Below are 16781 nucleotides of genomic sequence, written 5' to 3'. Positions count from 1 at the left end.
CTATTACAGTAAAGGTAATTATGGGTGCAGACAGTAAAAAAAAAAATAATATTAAAAATAGTGTTCCTTATATGTAAAACTATGGGGAGGGTGGACTGCTTCATACAATTTGTTTTGTCTCTAGGATCCAAATGCTCCCTGTGTTTCTACCAGTATGTAATTACAATTAAGTGAGGTTTCCGAATGGGATCCATGGGGTAACACAGCCAGTTTGAGACAATACTTTCCTCAGGCACTTCGGTAATAGAGCCCTCCATTCCCCTGAACCTTAGCATTTGGTCACACCAGTACAACTTCAGGCACAACCTTCAATCTACAAATCGTATATATAAAAAAGTGTACTCCCCGCGCCTAGGAATTTATAATTAAAATAGTAAAAATATAAATGTGACAAACTGTGATTATTAGCAGCAGTAGTAGTAGTAAAAAGATTATATATATATATATATATATATATATAAAGAATAGTCCTGGTAGGGGCTTATCTACAGCGCTTCCTAAAAAATGTGCAAAATGATGTGCAAACAATAAATTCAAGTGTAATCTCAGTAATTTCTTATGAATCAGAGGCATAAAATATATTATATATATATATATATATATAATTATTGGAATTCATCTTGTGATATAAATAAATGAATAAAATGAATAAATATAGTGCAACAAAGTCCAAAATTCTGTCGTTTTTTCTTGCTTTTTCAAAATAGTGAGCACTTTTCACTATTGGACTTTGTTGCACTATATTTATTCATTTATTTATATCACAAGATGAATTCCAATAATTATATATATATATATATATATATAATATATTTTATGCCTCTGATTCATAAGAGATTACACTTGTATTTATTGTTTGCACATCATTTTGCACATTTTTTAGCAAGCGCTGTAGATAAGCCCCTACCAGGACTATTCTTTACACAATCTACAAATCGTGCCTGAAGTAGCATCTAATGTGTTTCTATGGCAGTGTCTTAATAGATAGTTTGAGTTCATAAATTATTTTTTCAGGACTTCAGCACAATTTCACTGCCAAAGACTAGAATGTAAATTGTGCTGCAAATCGTATCTGTGTCTCTATCACCACCACTACTTGAGCCCTGAAAAAAAGTTACATATTAACCCTTTGTTCATAACATCACCATTCCTCAATGTGACATGGACAGTCCCTCTCACTGAAGTAGCAGGCTTAAAAACATAAGCTGCTACATTTAAATATAAGCCGGTAACATTTACTGATAAAGATGGAGATAATCAGAAGCTTATCATGTCTAATCAAAGATATACAAGTTATAATACATAGAAGTTTACTGAAACCAAGTGCCTGACTTAGAGCAGGAATATAATTTAAATATTAAAAAAAAACAACATTATCTACTTTCAGAATAGAAGAATGCCCTTCAGTATGTTTAATAAGATAGCAATATTTGATTAACCTTATGGCTAAGGCAGCTGGCAGTGGCCTAGACTGGAATGCACCCAGGGACTTGTGACATGTCTATTGCATAAAGGTAACAAATCCATAAAAAGGCTTGACTTGGGTACGTGTGTTCATTCCCTGGTGTATAGTCTGTGTAGATTTGTTCCGCTTTGTCATAATACCTGTATTAGTAACATAACACAATGGGCGAGCCTGGATATTAATGCTGAAGAGCTTTAGTACAGACTTACTCACACTTCTTGGTTATCATGCTAGGAAATTGAAGTATTTGTTGGCCTGGGAACACTATAAATGGAGGCAGTAAGGATTCTTCAGAATGCTGTTGCATAGCTGTATGTTCCCTTTTCTACACAGGACACATCTATCTTTCATCATACTGTATATGTACCTCCTGCATTTGTTACAGTAAAGAAGGGAAACCACAACAAGCCCCTATTGCTGGAAATTAGAGAAAGGACAGACAGTCCTGTTACTCAGTCCACTTGTGCATTCTTCTAGATACTGCAATCTGTGTATGGCAACCCTAAAGGCCATTTCAAAACAAGCAATTCCGTCACCGACGACAACTCAGTAACAGGCCCTCGCTTTCTGGTGAGTAAGATCTGAAGCATTTCAGCCCAGCAGAGGAGTGACAGCCATTAAGAGATGTTGATTCATGCTGGTGATTATGTCACCAGGGGTGGGGTCAACTGTCTGACACCAGAGTACTGCATACTTCAAAAAGGTCAGGCTAGCCATAGCAAAAAGGGTTTGGAAGGTTCAACCACCAAAATAGCTACAGAACCACAAACAATACTACCCACACATGCACTGAAATGATTCTTGGGTAACTAATAGCAATCACATAGGGACAATTGAGTACTGTCTGTGATACTTTATTTGCACCAACATACAATTTTTCAGGACAAGCTTTCGGGGTATGTCCACTTCATCAAGGTCCAAGCAATACTGCTTGGACCATGATGAAGGGAACATACCCCAAAAGCTTGTCCTGAAAAATTGTATGTTAGTGCAAATAAAAAAAGTATCAAGGACAGTACTCAATTGTCTCTGTGGCAAGTGCACTAATACGGCTATAATCACTTCAAGCAAATCACATAGGATAATCAATTTTGAATTGACTTGATCTGAAAAATTGATCCGGAGCAGATTGGTTTCTATGCACAGCTGCAACAGATATTGCACTCTCCAGTTTTAGTAAATCAATCTGGTTTGGCTGTTCCAAGTCAGTGTCTCAGCAAGTAGTGCAGCAAGCATCAGGAAGCAAGCTCAAACCATGCACATACAGAAAGGAGAAAGCAACTCCCTTCTTTCTATCTTGATATTTTCTACTTAATAATACAGGCAGCACTTTCATAAAAGTTTCCAGCGTGGACCAAAATTTAGTTTTTTTATTATACAGGAATAAAAATTTGGCCAAAAATAGGTATACCATTCCGACTTGGACATGTTTAGTCTCTTAGGTGCAACATTCTTAGAACCTGTTCCTGACACTGCATGTACACTGGCAGCTCCTGACCCCGACTGCGGGAAACCACATTTTTACAACGTTTTGCGTTTTCCCATGGCCAAAAAGGTACCTATCCTGAATAAAGATTCTTCCGCGTTCAGGAGAGGGAGGTCTAATCTAACCTAAACCAGACAGCTCCTAAACACTACTAAAAGTCTATGTGTACATGGACACATAGGCTTTAATGAAGTTAAGGAGCTTTGGCAAAAAAAAAAAAAAAAAAGCCAAAAGCTCCTAAGCTCAAATCTAGGAGGTCCCGGGAGCTGCTAGTGTACATGAAGCTTTAAATTGGGTACACACGGGCCAAATGTGGGGAGACAAAGGCCAACATTCAGCCTGTGTATATGTAGGTCTGGCCAACAGAAGCTGGCTTCTGTCAGACGTGCTGGTTGGAAAACCGGCATGCGGCCGACTCCAGATTAGCGATTTCAGCCAATGGTAGAGAGCACTGAGTGAAGTGTTCTGGCGGAGGGGCATCCCCCTGTAACGGAGGGGTAAGGGGGTCTTAATGTGAAACTAAAGTTTAGCCATTTCCACTCTCTTCTGTGGTTCCCTAAAATTAAACCACTTACTAAAACTCTGCAACATTTTCCTCTGAAAAGTTCAGGCATTTTTCAGATTACTAGGACCTCTTTTTCCTGGAAAGAGCAGCCGGGGACAGATTTTATGTGCAGGCAGGGGCACTACCTGACTGCTTAGGCACAGGCAGGCTGAGGAAAGCCCCAGACACCTGAATGCTATTATAGCCCCCCTAATATGACCTTAGATAAGAAACAGTGGGGTTGATTTCTTAAACCTGGAGTGTGCAAAATCTGGTGTAGTTGTGTATGGTAGCCAATCAGCTTCTAACTTTAGCTTGTTCAACTAAGCTTTAACCAAAAAAAAAAAAAAAAAAAAAAAAAAAAAAAAAAAACATAGAAGCTGATTGGTTTCTATGCAGAGCTGCACCGTATTTTGCACTCTCCAGTTTTAGTAAGGCCCCTTTCACACTTGTCCTACGACTTGGGACTGCAAAGTGCATGACAAGTCGTACCCCATGAGTTCCAATGGGTACCACTCATATCTGTGCAACTTCAAGTTGCAACGACTTCAAAGTAGCCCCCGCACTACTATGGTCTGACTTTTGATGCGTTTTGAGGTCTATTACACAGGCATTGCTTCAAGTCCAGTCAAAATCATGTTAAAAAAAAAAAAAATTGCAGTAAAAATCACACGACTTTTTGGTCACACAAGTGTAAAAGGGACCTAAATCAACCCCAGTGAGAGGATATGTAAATACATATACTTTACTTATTACAATCTCCACTGCCTCCTTTAGAGTCATCAAAAGGTCTTACTTCAGCCAATTACTCTGGATGCCAATCTACAGTTATAACATCATGATCTTAACACACACACACACAACAAACAAAAAAAAAAAAAAAGAAGAAGAAAGAAGGATAGAGCTGTTGTTACGAATTGCATAACGGTTTTAAAAAAGATGACTTTTTTGCATGTTTTACTTTACTTACAAATCCCCAAGTTAGAAATCAGATGTTACACAGCGGTATACACAGATACTAAATGTAACTGAACTTAAAAAAAGTGTAATAATGATGGCTCCTACATTGACTTAAGAATCCTTCTGGGATTTCAACTGACCATATTATACTTTTAGTTAAAGAAGCAATCATGTTAAGCAACCGTTCAAAAAATTTTCAGTGTATAATAATGCAATTAGGATTTTCAATATATAGTATTAAGTGTTAATGAGATAAAGATGCCAAATAAAGGCAGAGAGTTTAGAATTGAGAATTTGTGTTTACAAACCGTTAGCAATCTTTATTTCTGTACCAAAATTAACACAAATGCCAAAAAGCCCAAAACTTAGGCTGCTTTTTTTTTTTTTTTCTTATGCATTTTATATTAAGCGCAAAGAAAAAGCATCGACATCAAAAATGAGTTGACATACTGTATGTTGCTATGTTTTTTTTTTAAACACGTGTTGCAATGTGATTTGGATTGCATATAAATGCACATTAAAAGCCAACCACTGATCTCAATCTATCGGCTATGTATAGGTTATGTTGCGGACATGCAGCTACTTGATACACAGTAAAAACATATCACTTTGAATATAATATATCTGAACTTTCCTGATGGTGATCAAGACAGCTAGGGTAAAGATTTCAGACAGCTCATACCTTGGTTACACTTATACTAATTTTATCAAAACGGAATGTATAATTAGACACAGCATGACAAAAAAAAAAAAAAAAAAAGTAATGATGGGAAAAAAAACTAAAAAAATTACAGAAAATGTAATAGTTTCATTTAGTCCTTTAAGTTGAGATTTTAAGAAGATTACATATACAGTTATATGACCTGCAGTTTTTTTAAACCTACTTCCAATTTAAACATTAGAACATATGGAAGAAGGAGGATATACATCTGTACATTCTAATGGGTCTGGTTAAAATCTGAACATTGAAAACCACCAGTAAAACAAACCCTTGTGCTTTCAATGTGCAGGAGGACACCTACAAGTAAAGCTGGCCACACAAACCTTACAATCCATCAGGACAATCTCCTCTAGGTTGAGTACCAAGTAGGTAGTTTGACAATCTTCCAAATTTTTTTTTTTTTTTTTTTGGTTGGATTTAATCAGGAAGGCCTTCGCACTATACAGTTGTAGGTAACTGTAGGAGAAAGAACAGACTGTTGTTGACCTGGCTTAAAGGCCATCAAAAAAATGGGTTGATTTCAAGTTCAGGTACACCGTTATGTGGCACACAGCTTCCATTGTGAACAAGATGCTTATCGTCATCTCTCTACTTTCTTACTTGGTGTCCACCACTGCTGAAAACACAAACTACAGCATAGAAAAACACAACTAGAGCATATGTTGAAGAAAAATTTGCACAATGAAAAAACAAAAAAAAAAAAAAAAAAAAAAAGAAGAAGGTCAAGGTTCCCTCTTTTTAAAGCTGGAAAATAAATGGAAAAGTATGTAAAAACAAAATATTTATACAAGTATAATTTTTCTGTAAAGGCCTGTTCTACCATCTAAATCTCTAATACATTTACATGCAACTCGAATCAGACGAGGTCTGCAGTTTCATTGATCATATGAAATAATGGTTTATTGTGATTTCTTTGAATGCTAATAACCAACACCATATGTAATTATTTTTTAAGGTGACATGTATAGTAAATACATGTGCATATACAATTTAACATTGTACAAAGTATGACAAAAATAGAGAGTCTGAAGACATATATTAAGGCTGAAAAGTCCAGTAAAATACATAAGCAATACAAGAGTTATACATTATTGTAATCTTCTTCGGTTTGCAAGGAAAGAAATACATAAAGAAAAGTAAGGAAAAAAAAAAAAAAAAAACACAAAACAGTTCAGTATTGGAAAAAAAAAAAAGGAGAAGATGACTCCTCGAAATCTGGTTGGCATCTCAAGACTGTTTGACACCATTGGCTGCATCAGTGAAAGGAAAGAATAATCAACGGTTATAGAGTAGTCTGGCCCTTCTGGTTTCATTTGGTCGTGCAAAACTGTAGCAGTTTGAAAGCCCCTGGAGGTGCTAGTCTACTGGAGGGGCTGGAGGTCCATTACTGGGATCCTGCAGATAAAAGACGATAGTGTTCATGGGTTATTCTTTTGACTCTTATTACAATTATACTGTACTGAAATAAATGTATGCCAAAAACACAAAGAGTCTTAAGTGTAACAAAAATGTCTGAAAATAATTTCTTGTCCAACCTAACCAATTGATTCCTTCCATGGACACATGCGGCAAAAAAAAAAAAAAAAAACCCACACGCAAGAAAGAAGATTTTTCAATGGATGCCAAGGTCAACATGAACCATTCTTTCTTCGGACACTCCTACAGTGCCTTGCGAAAATATTCGGCCCCCTTGAACTTTTCAACCTTTTGCCACATTTCAGGCTTCAAACATAAAGATATAAAACTGTAATTTTTTGTGAAGAATCAACAAGTGGGACACAATCATGAAGTGGAACGAAATTTATTGGATATTTCAAACTTTAACAAATAAAAAAACTGAAAAATTGGGCGTGCAAAATTATTCAGCCCCCTTAAGTTAATACTTTGTAGCGCCACCTTTTGCCGCGATTACAGCTGTAAGTCGCTTGGGGTATGTCTCTATCAGTTTTGCACATCGAGAGACTGAAATTTTTGCCCATTCCTCTTTGCAAAACAGCTCGAGCTCAGTGAGATTGGATGGAGAGCGTTTGTGAACAGCAGTTTTCAGTTCTTTCCACAGATTCTCAATTGGACTTTGACTTGGCCATTCTAACACCTGGATATGTTTATTTGTGAACCATTCCATTGTAGATTTTGCTTTATGTTTTGGATCATTGTCTTGTTGGAAGAAAAATCTCCCTCCCAGTCTCAGGGCTTTTGCAGACTCCATCAGATTTTCTTCCAGAATGGTCCTGTATTTGGCTCCATCCATCTTCCCATCAATTTTAACCATCTTCCCTGTGCCTGCTGAAGAAAAGCAGGCCCAAACCATGATGCTGCCACCACCATGTTTGACAGTGGGGATGGTGTGTTCAGGGTGATGAGCTGTGTTGCTTTTAAGCCAAACATAATGTTTTGGATTGTTGCCAAAAAGTTCGATTTTGGTTTCATCTGACCAGAGCACCTTCTTCCACATGTTTGGTGTGTCTCCCAGGTGGCTTGTGGCAAACTTTAAACGGCACTTTTTATGGATATCTTTAAGAAATGGCTTTCTTCTTGCCACTCTTCCATAAAGGCCAGATTTGTGCAGTATACGACTGATTGTTGTCCTATGGACAGAGTCTCCCACCACAGCTGTAGATCTCTGCAGTTCATCCATAGTGATCATGGGCCTCTTGGCTGCATCTCTGATCAGTCTTCTCCTTGTATGAGCTGAAAGTTTAGAGGGACGGCCAGGTCTTCGTAGATTTGCAGTGGTCTGATACTCCTTCCATTTCAATATTATCGCTTGCACAATGCTCCTTGGGATGTTTAAAGCTTGGGAAATCTTTTTGTATCCAAATCCGGCTTTAAAACTTCTCCCCAACAGTATCTCGGACCTGCCTGGTGTGTTCCTTGTTCTTCATGATGCTCTCTGCGCTTTAAACGGACCTCTGAGACTATCACAGTGCAGGTGCATTTATACGGAGACTTGATTACACACAGGTGGATTCTATTTATCATCATTAGTCATTTAGGTCAACATTGGATCATTCAGAGATCCTCACTAACTTCTGGAGAGCGTTTACTGCACTGAAAGTAAAGGGGCTGAATAATTTTGCACGCCCAATTTTTCAGTTTTTTATTTGTTAAAAGTTTGATATATCCAATAAATTTCGTTCCACTTCATGATTGTCTCCCACTTGTTGATTCTTCACAAAAAAATTACAGTTTTATATCTTTATGTTTGAATCCTGAAATGTGGTAAAAGGTCAAATTGTTCAAGGGGGCTGAATACTTTTGCAAGGCACTGCATGCAAGTCCCAACTTTGTTAATGTTTACACGCGTAGTACAGTTAAATGATTTGTGCTAATGTGCTAGGTGTCTCCAAAATATAATGAAAAGAGAGAAGAAAATGAGTTATGGGGCTCATACACCCTTGGGTCAGCCTAGTATGTGGGATATAATGTGGGAGCACATTAACAATGGGGTTAAAGGGTCTGTGCCAGAATAGATAATCCCCACGAGTTGGTCTGCCAAACACTCTGCCTACCCAGTCCTCAGACTGGTGCAAGTCCTTTGTTTAAGTGAATGGTGAAAAGTGCCTCTAAATTACTACACTGGCACAGCAAAGGGGCTGCATTTACTCTCATGATTTAAAAGCCCAGTAGGAATAGATCTGTGATTTCACTTACTGGGTGCTTTTCTCGGCAAATGCTGTAGGGTTGTAGGTATTGATGCGCCTAGAATGCACAGATAACGGCTGAAATCTGAGAAAGATACTTCATCATTTTTTTAATGCTCTTGCAATATTAAAATGACTTGGTCCGCTAAAGTTTACTGAAATAAACAGGACAGGGTGGTGCAGTAGAGGCGAAAGGAGATACATTGATAGGAAGTACAGAACTCACATTGTGTGGGCTAGTTGGCTTTCCAATTGCCCTGGCTCCTCGGAGACTCCTGGGTCTGAGTAGGTACAGAGTAAAACCAATGACGAGCCAGGCCATGACAATCATAGCAATGTTAATGCCACCATCAGAAGGAGAAGAAGAAGGATTGGGTCCAGGCACTGATGAGGAAAGGAAACCAATTGTAAATTTGTTTCTGAACTCTCTGTGCAGTAGTATCATTTGCATTGTTCAGCAGGTAAAACGTAAATATAAAACTACTTTTTAAGCCTTTTTTTTTCACATTTCTGAAGTTAAAAAAAAAAAAAAAAAAAAAAAAAAAAAAAGAAGAGGTTAAAAAAACCAACCCACACAAAACGAAAAAAGCTACCTGGACCTATACAGATATAGAACATCTCTTTATTAATCTTTATTAATCATCTCCCTGAGCAATTACAGGCAATAACAAAGAAACTGTATAATGTAGGTTTTCCTTTCAAAATGTTCAACAACAATATCCCCTTTTTACTCGAATGTACAATAAAGATATTACCGGTTGATCCTTACATACCCCCTTATGTTTGCACTATTTCCTATATTGTACCAACAATACTATTTAGTCACCTTGTAAATGCCGATCCCTATAGGGTTGTCAAAACACAGAAGAGCAGGCACTTCACTAGCTAGGAGAATAGGTGTGTACAAACCGCGCTAACTCAGTAATATAGTAGAAAAGCTGCCAGCACTTCAACTAGACATAAGTTGTAAGAAATGGAATAAATATATGTGCAGCGCTAAAACACAGTGTATATACCCAATACAGTAATAAAACTGATAAGTGATTCGGATATGAAATACAGAAATTGTGAAAAAACAATCAATATAATTGCAACAAAAAATAAAGTCCAAAAAACTGAAGAAAAAAAGTCCCAAGTGAAAATATTCATCCAAATCAAACATGGTGATAATGACCGAACACCGGCAAAATAATATGAATGCGCTCACCAGAGGACATGGACACAAACTTCACTAGCTATGCAGAAGCCCTGTGCTTGTTGGCTGTTTCCTTTCCCAATCTGAAGGGTCATACAGCTCCTCCATCCCTCTCCCACTTTGCCTTTCTGTAGAGGACAGGGCCAACGTTACTTCCCATATCAACCTTAGTCTCCCAAAAAAGATCCACCCACCACCTGTGCAGAACTTCACATGGGTACGTGTGCCCCCCTCCGCCCCAAAAAAAAAAAAAAATTAAATGGAGATATTTATAAATTATAACTATGATAAAAAAGACCATTTCGGACTTTCATTAGGATATGCCTTTCCATCGTCTTTAAATAATTATTGTGTTTTGGATACTGTGGAAAAAACAGCTGAAACATCTCAGGTTCTTACTACTGTCTATAGCCACTTTTGCATTTGGGAAAATATGCCGTATGGGCATGCGTGTGTAAAAGTTGATGCACAAGCGTCTGGTGTTTACAAGAGCACAGCTTTGTACTGCGACTCACTTGTGTGGGCGGCTGTACACAACACCTGCAGCTCCCGGGGCAGGGAAGAACACTGAAGATTTTGCATTCGAGAACTTTGTGGCTTCTAGATGTCCATGTGCATGAGACCCTAATCCCGGCTGGGGAGACATAGTCCCGGTATGACTTTAATGCAACTTCTGAGGGTTAACATTGAAGTCTATGGCCATCAAGTCGCATAAAAGTCAGCCCAAAATAGTCCACAAACTACTTTGAAGTTGCTGTAACTTTAAGTTGCGCATATATGAATGGCTATCATTGAAAAGCATGGGGAACAACTTGTCATGCAACTTTGATGTCCAAAATTGCATGACAAGTCGCACAAGTGTGAATGGAGCCTTCAAGGTTTTGGGCCAAATGGCAGCCTCCAGCAAGAAGAAACAGGAGCAATGCTGGAGGCAACTTACAGCACACTCATTTTGGTAGCATAAATATTTCACATTAATATTTATGCTACCAAAATGAATGTGCTGTACGATAGCCATTCATATATGCGTAACTTTGTAACTGCAACTTCAAAGTAGTTTGTGGACTATTTTGGGCTGACTTTCATGCAACTTGAAGGCCATAGACTTCAATGTTAACCATCAGAAGTTGCATGAAAGTCATACCTGAATGTTATACAATGAAACTTGTGTGCAACAGTTGTCAATTATCACTGGTCAAAGCCAAAGTTGAATCCAAGTTACACCCATCAAAGGTTGCGTCGGCGCAACTGTGGAGTCATACAAGTGTGAATGCAGCCTATATAATCAAATTGGAACTAAACCCATCGATCTAATGGTTAAAAAAAAAAAAAAAAAAAAGTTACATTCCTGGAATGCCCGGATTGCTAACGGTCACATTTGCTTGTGTCCTCAACCAAACTGTCAAACCATCAAATGGCTTGTGTCATAACTGATGACATGTGCAGCACAATGGCAGTTGCAGGTCAAAACAGAAGCAGCTTTCTTGGCTGTAAAAGGATAGGAGGATTTAATTCCACTTTAAGGCAGTCAGCATATCACCCTAGCATTTTTAGCAGTGTTAAAAAATAGAGAGCAACTGAGCATGAGCAGAGCGAGACAGTGTATTACTGGATAGAGTTTAGGTACCTATTTTTAATGTTTTTCATAGCTATACCTGCAAAAGGGGCCAGAAGGAAATGATCTAGCAGGACTTAATTTTAGGACTAATGTTCCACTTTATGGAAGTTGGAGGGAACGATGTATAGACAGTAGCAATTTTGCATCCTGATCCTCCACTTCAGAGTCAATGTGCTATGGCATTGCTCATGTGACTGGCATCATAGGTTCTAAATATCCTATGAATTATGAAAAAAACATTTTTCTGGTCTGTATTGTCTTTTCTCGAGTTCTCTACTGGTGATGATTTTACAATGTATTAGCCTAGGTTCACACTGGTGCATGGAAAACACTGCATGCGATTCGCACAGGAATTGCACCACATGTGAAGTTTCTGTGGTACCTTTTGTATGGCTCAAATCGCATTTCATCTGTACCAAAAGGCTCCAGGACCCTTTTTGTTCCCCGCACCTGAATCACATGGGTGTTCACACCCATGTGATGTGATTCTGGCAATCATACTGCATTTTGCAATCTGTTTAGGGTGTCATGATTCTAACGTTGACACCCGCAGCAGATCGCATGGGCGTCATGAGACTGCTTTGGAGAGCAATGCGGGAAAACGCAGCAAATCTCGTGTGTTTCCTGAACCCCATTAGTGTGAATCAGAGCTAAAGGGTAGCATAATAAACGAAAAAAGAATGCTTTCTCACCATGTATAAGCAGAATGTTGTTTACAGTGTGTCATGTAAGGTTAGGAAAAAAAAAATCCTGGCAAAACTACTGACTAAGTTGCGCAGAGACCTGGACTTTGCCAGTAAGGAAAAGTTTATCCAGGTACAATTGATACTGCACATGAGCTATGGTTTAATCAATAGCCCAGTAAAAATGAAAAAAAAAAAAACACAAGGAGAAGCTCCACCTGTTTGGGTTTAGGTTACCTCCATCACAACCAAAAAATCTAATTCACTAGTTTACAAATAAGCAAAATTGGTTTTGTGAACGGTGACCCTAATCTAATTATGTGGAACAGCCAAAAATAAAGACTGCTATGAACTTAACAAATCGCTGAAATGTGAAAAGTATCAAAAGTTTAGATCTACATCAAAATATATCACAAAAAAAATAAAGAAAAAAACAAATAAGAAAAAAAAAAAAAAAAAAAAAAAAAAAAAATGAATAACTATACTGTATATACATTTTTTTTCTTTTAAATATGCAGATCTTGTACAATCATATGCTTTCATTGTTATGGTATTTATATGGTTCCTAAATTCCAAAGTAAAATGCCATAGGGCGCTTCATTCATTCTACTGAAGGTAGAATTGCAAAATCCAATAAACGCAGTCATCATTTATATGCCAAATAAAAAATAAATAAATAAATAAAAAAGACAGACTAAAGCCTCGTACACACATTTAGATTATCAGACTAGTTTTTGTCCGTTTTTTGTTGCATGTTAGACTCATATAGAAAGTGAAGAGGTTACTCAACATACAAAAATTCTCGTACGACAGAATAGAACTTCAGAAGTGATGTCATGTGTTGAATTGTTTTGTATGCGTTTTCATTTCTGAGCATGCCTAGTCTTGCTCTTACGATTTTTTTCGGATGAAAACTGTACTAATTAAGATAAAATTGGACGTTGTGTTCACATACGATAAAAATTTGATAGCCCGCACATTCAGTTTTTGTCGTACGAAAATTTGTAATGGGCTGTCGAAAGCACTATACTAACGATCCGAAAATTGGCAGATCGTTCGTGAGACGAACTTTTACTTCCGATTTTCTTATCGTGTGTACGGGCCTTAAGGGCTTGTTCACACTGTCTGCATGCAAAAGGCACCGTTTTTGCATGGGGGCACATATATATTAATTTTTTTATTTTTTTTTCCGTACAGCGAGCTGTGGTGAGGGGGGTAGTGTGATGCAAGTTTCAAGACATGGATTTTTTTTTTTTTTACTTTAAAGTTTCAAAAATGACAAATTTCATTGTCTCTACATAGCAGCATACTGACATGCGGTGCCTCTCTGTGCCGTGCAGTAAAAAGTCTGCATTTTACCGCGGTCCACTTCACTGCCCCACCTGCATTACAAGGTGTATAGAGCACAAAGAAAACAATTGTATAAAATATCCTGTAGCGGTAACTGGCGTTTAAATAAAGAAAAAAAAAAAACAGTCACCACACTTGGGGGAGATTTACTAAAACTGGTGCACACACAATTTGGTGCAGTTGTGCATAGTAATCAATCAGCTCCTAGGTGTTCAGGTCCATTTACACTTGTGCGACTTGTCATGCGTCTTTGGACATTACAACAGTACAAATAAATGACCACTGCCCTCTTCTATACCTGGCCTTTGCAGCGAGAAGCTTTGGATTTGTTTTGGACATAAGCCGCAGCTCATGGTTTGCAATAGCACCCGTTCAGATCGAAAAGGTGCCCAAACTACTCTAATGCGACTTTGGTCCAGAGAACGTAAAGTTGGATCAAAGTCGCTCTAAAGTCACACTGGAAATCATGCAACTTTGGAGATGTGCTAATGAGAATGAAGCCTAAAGCCCCGTACACACGTACCGATCGTCGGCCGAACGATCGGCCGTCTTTTGTCCCCGGGCTGTCCTGTCCGCTGAAAAGTGCAAAAGACTGCACACGAATTTAGTCCGCCGACTGCAGAAGTGATGTCATGTAATGGTTAACTTTCCCTGTGTTTTTTCTTTTCTGAGCATGCCCAGTCTTGCAAATCTGCTGTCTGTCGGCCAAATTCTGTACTGACTGGCAAACAATCGGCCATTCTGGTGTCGGCATACAAAAATTTTAATGCTTGCACGACAGATTCTGTTCGGCCGAAAGTGCGCTGTCGGCTGTCGGAAGCATCATACTAACAAGCCGAAAATCGGCCGATCGGTCGATATTGTCAAAGCTTAACTGAACAAGCTAAAAGATAGAAGCGGATTGGTTACTATGTGCAGCAGCACCAGATTCTTTGTGCACAGTTTTAGTAAGGCTAGGTTCCCACTTGCCCACACTGTGTGTTCCTGTTGCGGATATCGCATTGATTCCAGCACCCGCAGTTAAATTTGAGCTGCTTTTGAGAAACACACGGGGCTGTTCATTCTGAATTGCACTTCCATGCATCTCAGCTTGCAGCATGATCGTGGGTGCGGAAACCGCATGGTCAAAAAGATCATGGGGTTTCCCTGCGGCCGCCTTTTTAAAAAGGTGCATGCACCTTTTTCTGTGATCACACAGCACAGCAGCCCATTCAGATGAATGGACTGCTGTGCCTGACCAAGGTGGGCTTGCGGCCCCCACTGGTGTGAACCAAGCCTAAATCTCCATATGTGTGAAAAAACTCAAAAGTTATTGTTTTCAGCTACACAAATCATTCTGGTGGACTTGCAATGAGATACTAGCATCAAGATAAAACATTTTACAGCACTACAGAGTAAAAAGCAATGTAACCAGCAATCACTGAATGTACAATAATCAAATGAAATGAAATACAAAAAAACTATCAGCGCAAACCCAATATATGTGATAAAATAACTCAACCTCAATTCACTGTGCATAAATCAGGTGTGTGAAAGTATATGTGGTATCCGGCAGCATACACCAATCGTGTTTCACAAATCACAATAAACTATAAATCCTACCAAAATGTGATGCGCCAGAAATATAATAAAAAAGTGATGACTTTAAATACAATAAATCATATCCAGTTCATAAGGCACATAGCAATGTGTGTGCTTCCAATAAAGTGATATGAAGAGTGTCCCCGTATCCAATTGAAGAAAATCCAGTGATGAAAACAAGTTGTAAACACCAATTAGTGAATCCCTCCACCAGGTGAATTAGCCTCTCACCTTCCTAAAAGACCCAAACGGGCCAGCAATCACATGTATCATGGTTCAGACTTCCAGGAAAGAGCCACACTGTATTGCACCTCGAGGGATCCCGGGACATATAAAAAACAGATGAAGAAATCTAGTGCTCTCTGCTTACTAATAAGGGTGTGCTTTATTAGAGAAAGGCAGATCAACTCACATTTGTTGGGCACTCAGCCGTGCCTGCTGTATAAGCGATGTCAGCGATCTGTTACCAGAGAGAGACTCTGCGTCGGCCACGCACGCTCCGTCCCCCTATACGCGTTACGTCGAGCGTAATGCTCCTTTGACTTCCTCGGTAGGGGTCGTTTGGGTCTTTTAGGAAGGTGAGAGGCTAATTCACCTGGTGGAGGGATTCACTAATTGGTGTTTACAACTTGTTTTCATCACTGGATTTTCTTTGGATACGGGGACACTCTTCATATCACTTTATTGGAAGCACACACATTGCTATGTGCCTTATGAACTGGATATGATTTATTGTATTTAAAGTCATCACTTTTTTATTATATTTCTGGCGCATCACATTTTGGTAGAATAATCAAATGAAGCCAAGGTATTCTGTGGCCAAATGTTTCTAGATTTCATCTAAGCCCCCGTTCACATTGGCACGATTTGACATGCAATTTGACAGGTCAAATCGCAGCCTATGGCCGGTGTTCCCGTGAAAATTCCCTACCCTCGTCACTTCCTCTTCACATACGTCATGGAACAGCTGAGCCGCTTCCCACTGCGCATGCTCAAAGCTCCGGAGGGTAGGGAATTCACACGGGGTAGTGTTTTCTAGCGTTACACCACATCAGCTGTTGCCGCGGGAACAGTAAATCTTCTCCGCTCCTACCCCTGTCACTTCCCTGACCTCGGCTACTAAATATAAAAGCGGCGGCGGGTCTATGAAAATATAAATCACGGAGCCGAGATCTCCGTGATTTATATTTTCATACACCCGCCGCTTTTACATTTAGTAGCCGAGGTCAGGGAAGTGACAGGGGTAGGAGCGGAGAAGATTTACTGTTCCCGCGGCAACAGCTGATGTGGTGTAACGCTAGAAAACACTACCCCGTGAGAATTCCCTAGCCTCCGGAGCTCTGAGCATGCACAATGGTAACCTGCTCAGCTGTTCCATGACATATGTGCACCGGAAGTGACCAGGGTAGGGAATTTTCACGATGTATGGTTTTTTAACGTTACACCGGCAATGGGAGAGTCCCTAATGTCCAAAAAGTAGTTCTTGCACTACATTTGGTGACTTCAGGGCCCGATTTCAATAGACATCTGTGCA

General features: G+C 39.0%; 1 protein-coding gene across 1 annotated transcript in view; it reads right to left on the bottom strand.

Annotated features, from left to right (window-relative positions):
- Positions 1–6400: 6400 nt before the first annotated feature.
- Positions 6401–16781, bottom strand: part of SMIM14 (small integral membrane protein 14) — a 31184-nt gene continuing 20803 nt past the window's right edge. Inside the window, exons 3-4 of the mRNA XM_082262503.1 lie at positions 9047–9204; positions 6401–6571 (exon numbers count right to left, since the gene is read on the bottom strand). Of these exons, the coding sequence (XP_082118629.1) occupies positions 6533–6571; positions 9047–9204 (197 nt within the window). The 3' untranslated portion in view covers positions 6401–6532. The remainder of the gene's footprint in view (positions 6572–9046; positions 9205–16781) is intronic.

The sequence above is a fragment of the Pelophylax lessonae genome (genome assembly GCF_965119305.1).
Source record: "Pelophylax lessonae genome assembly, chromosome: 1".
In the NCBI taxonomy this organism is placed as follows: Eukaryota; Metazoa; Chordata; class Amphibia; order Anura; family Ranidae; genus Pelophylax; species Pelophylax lessonae.
Note: the sequence above shows the minus strand (reverse complement) of the source record. Positions and strands in the feature narration are given on the sequence as shown.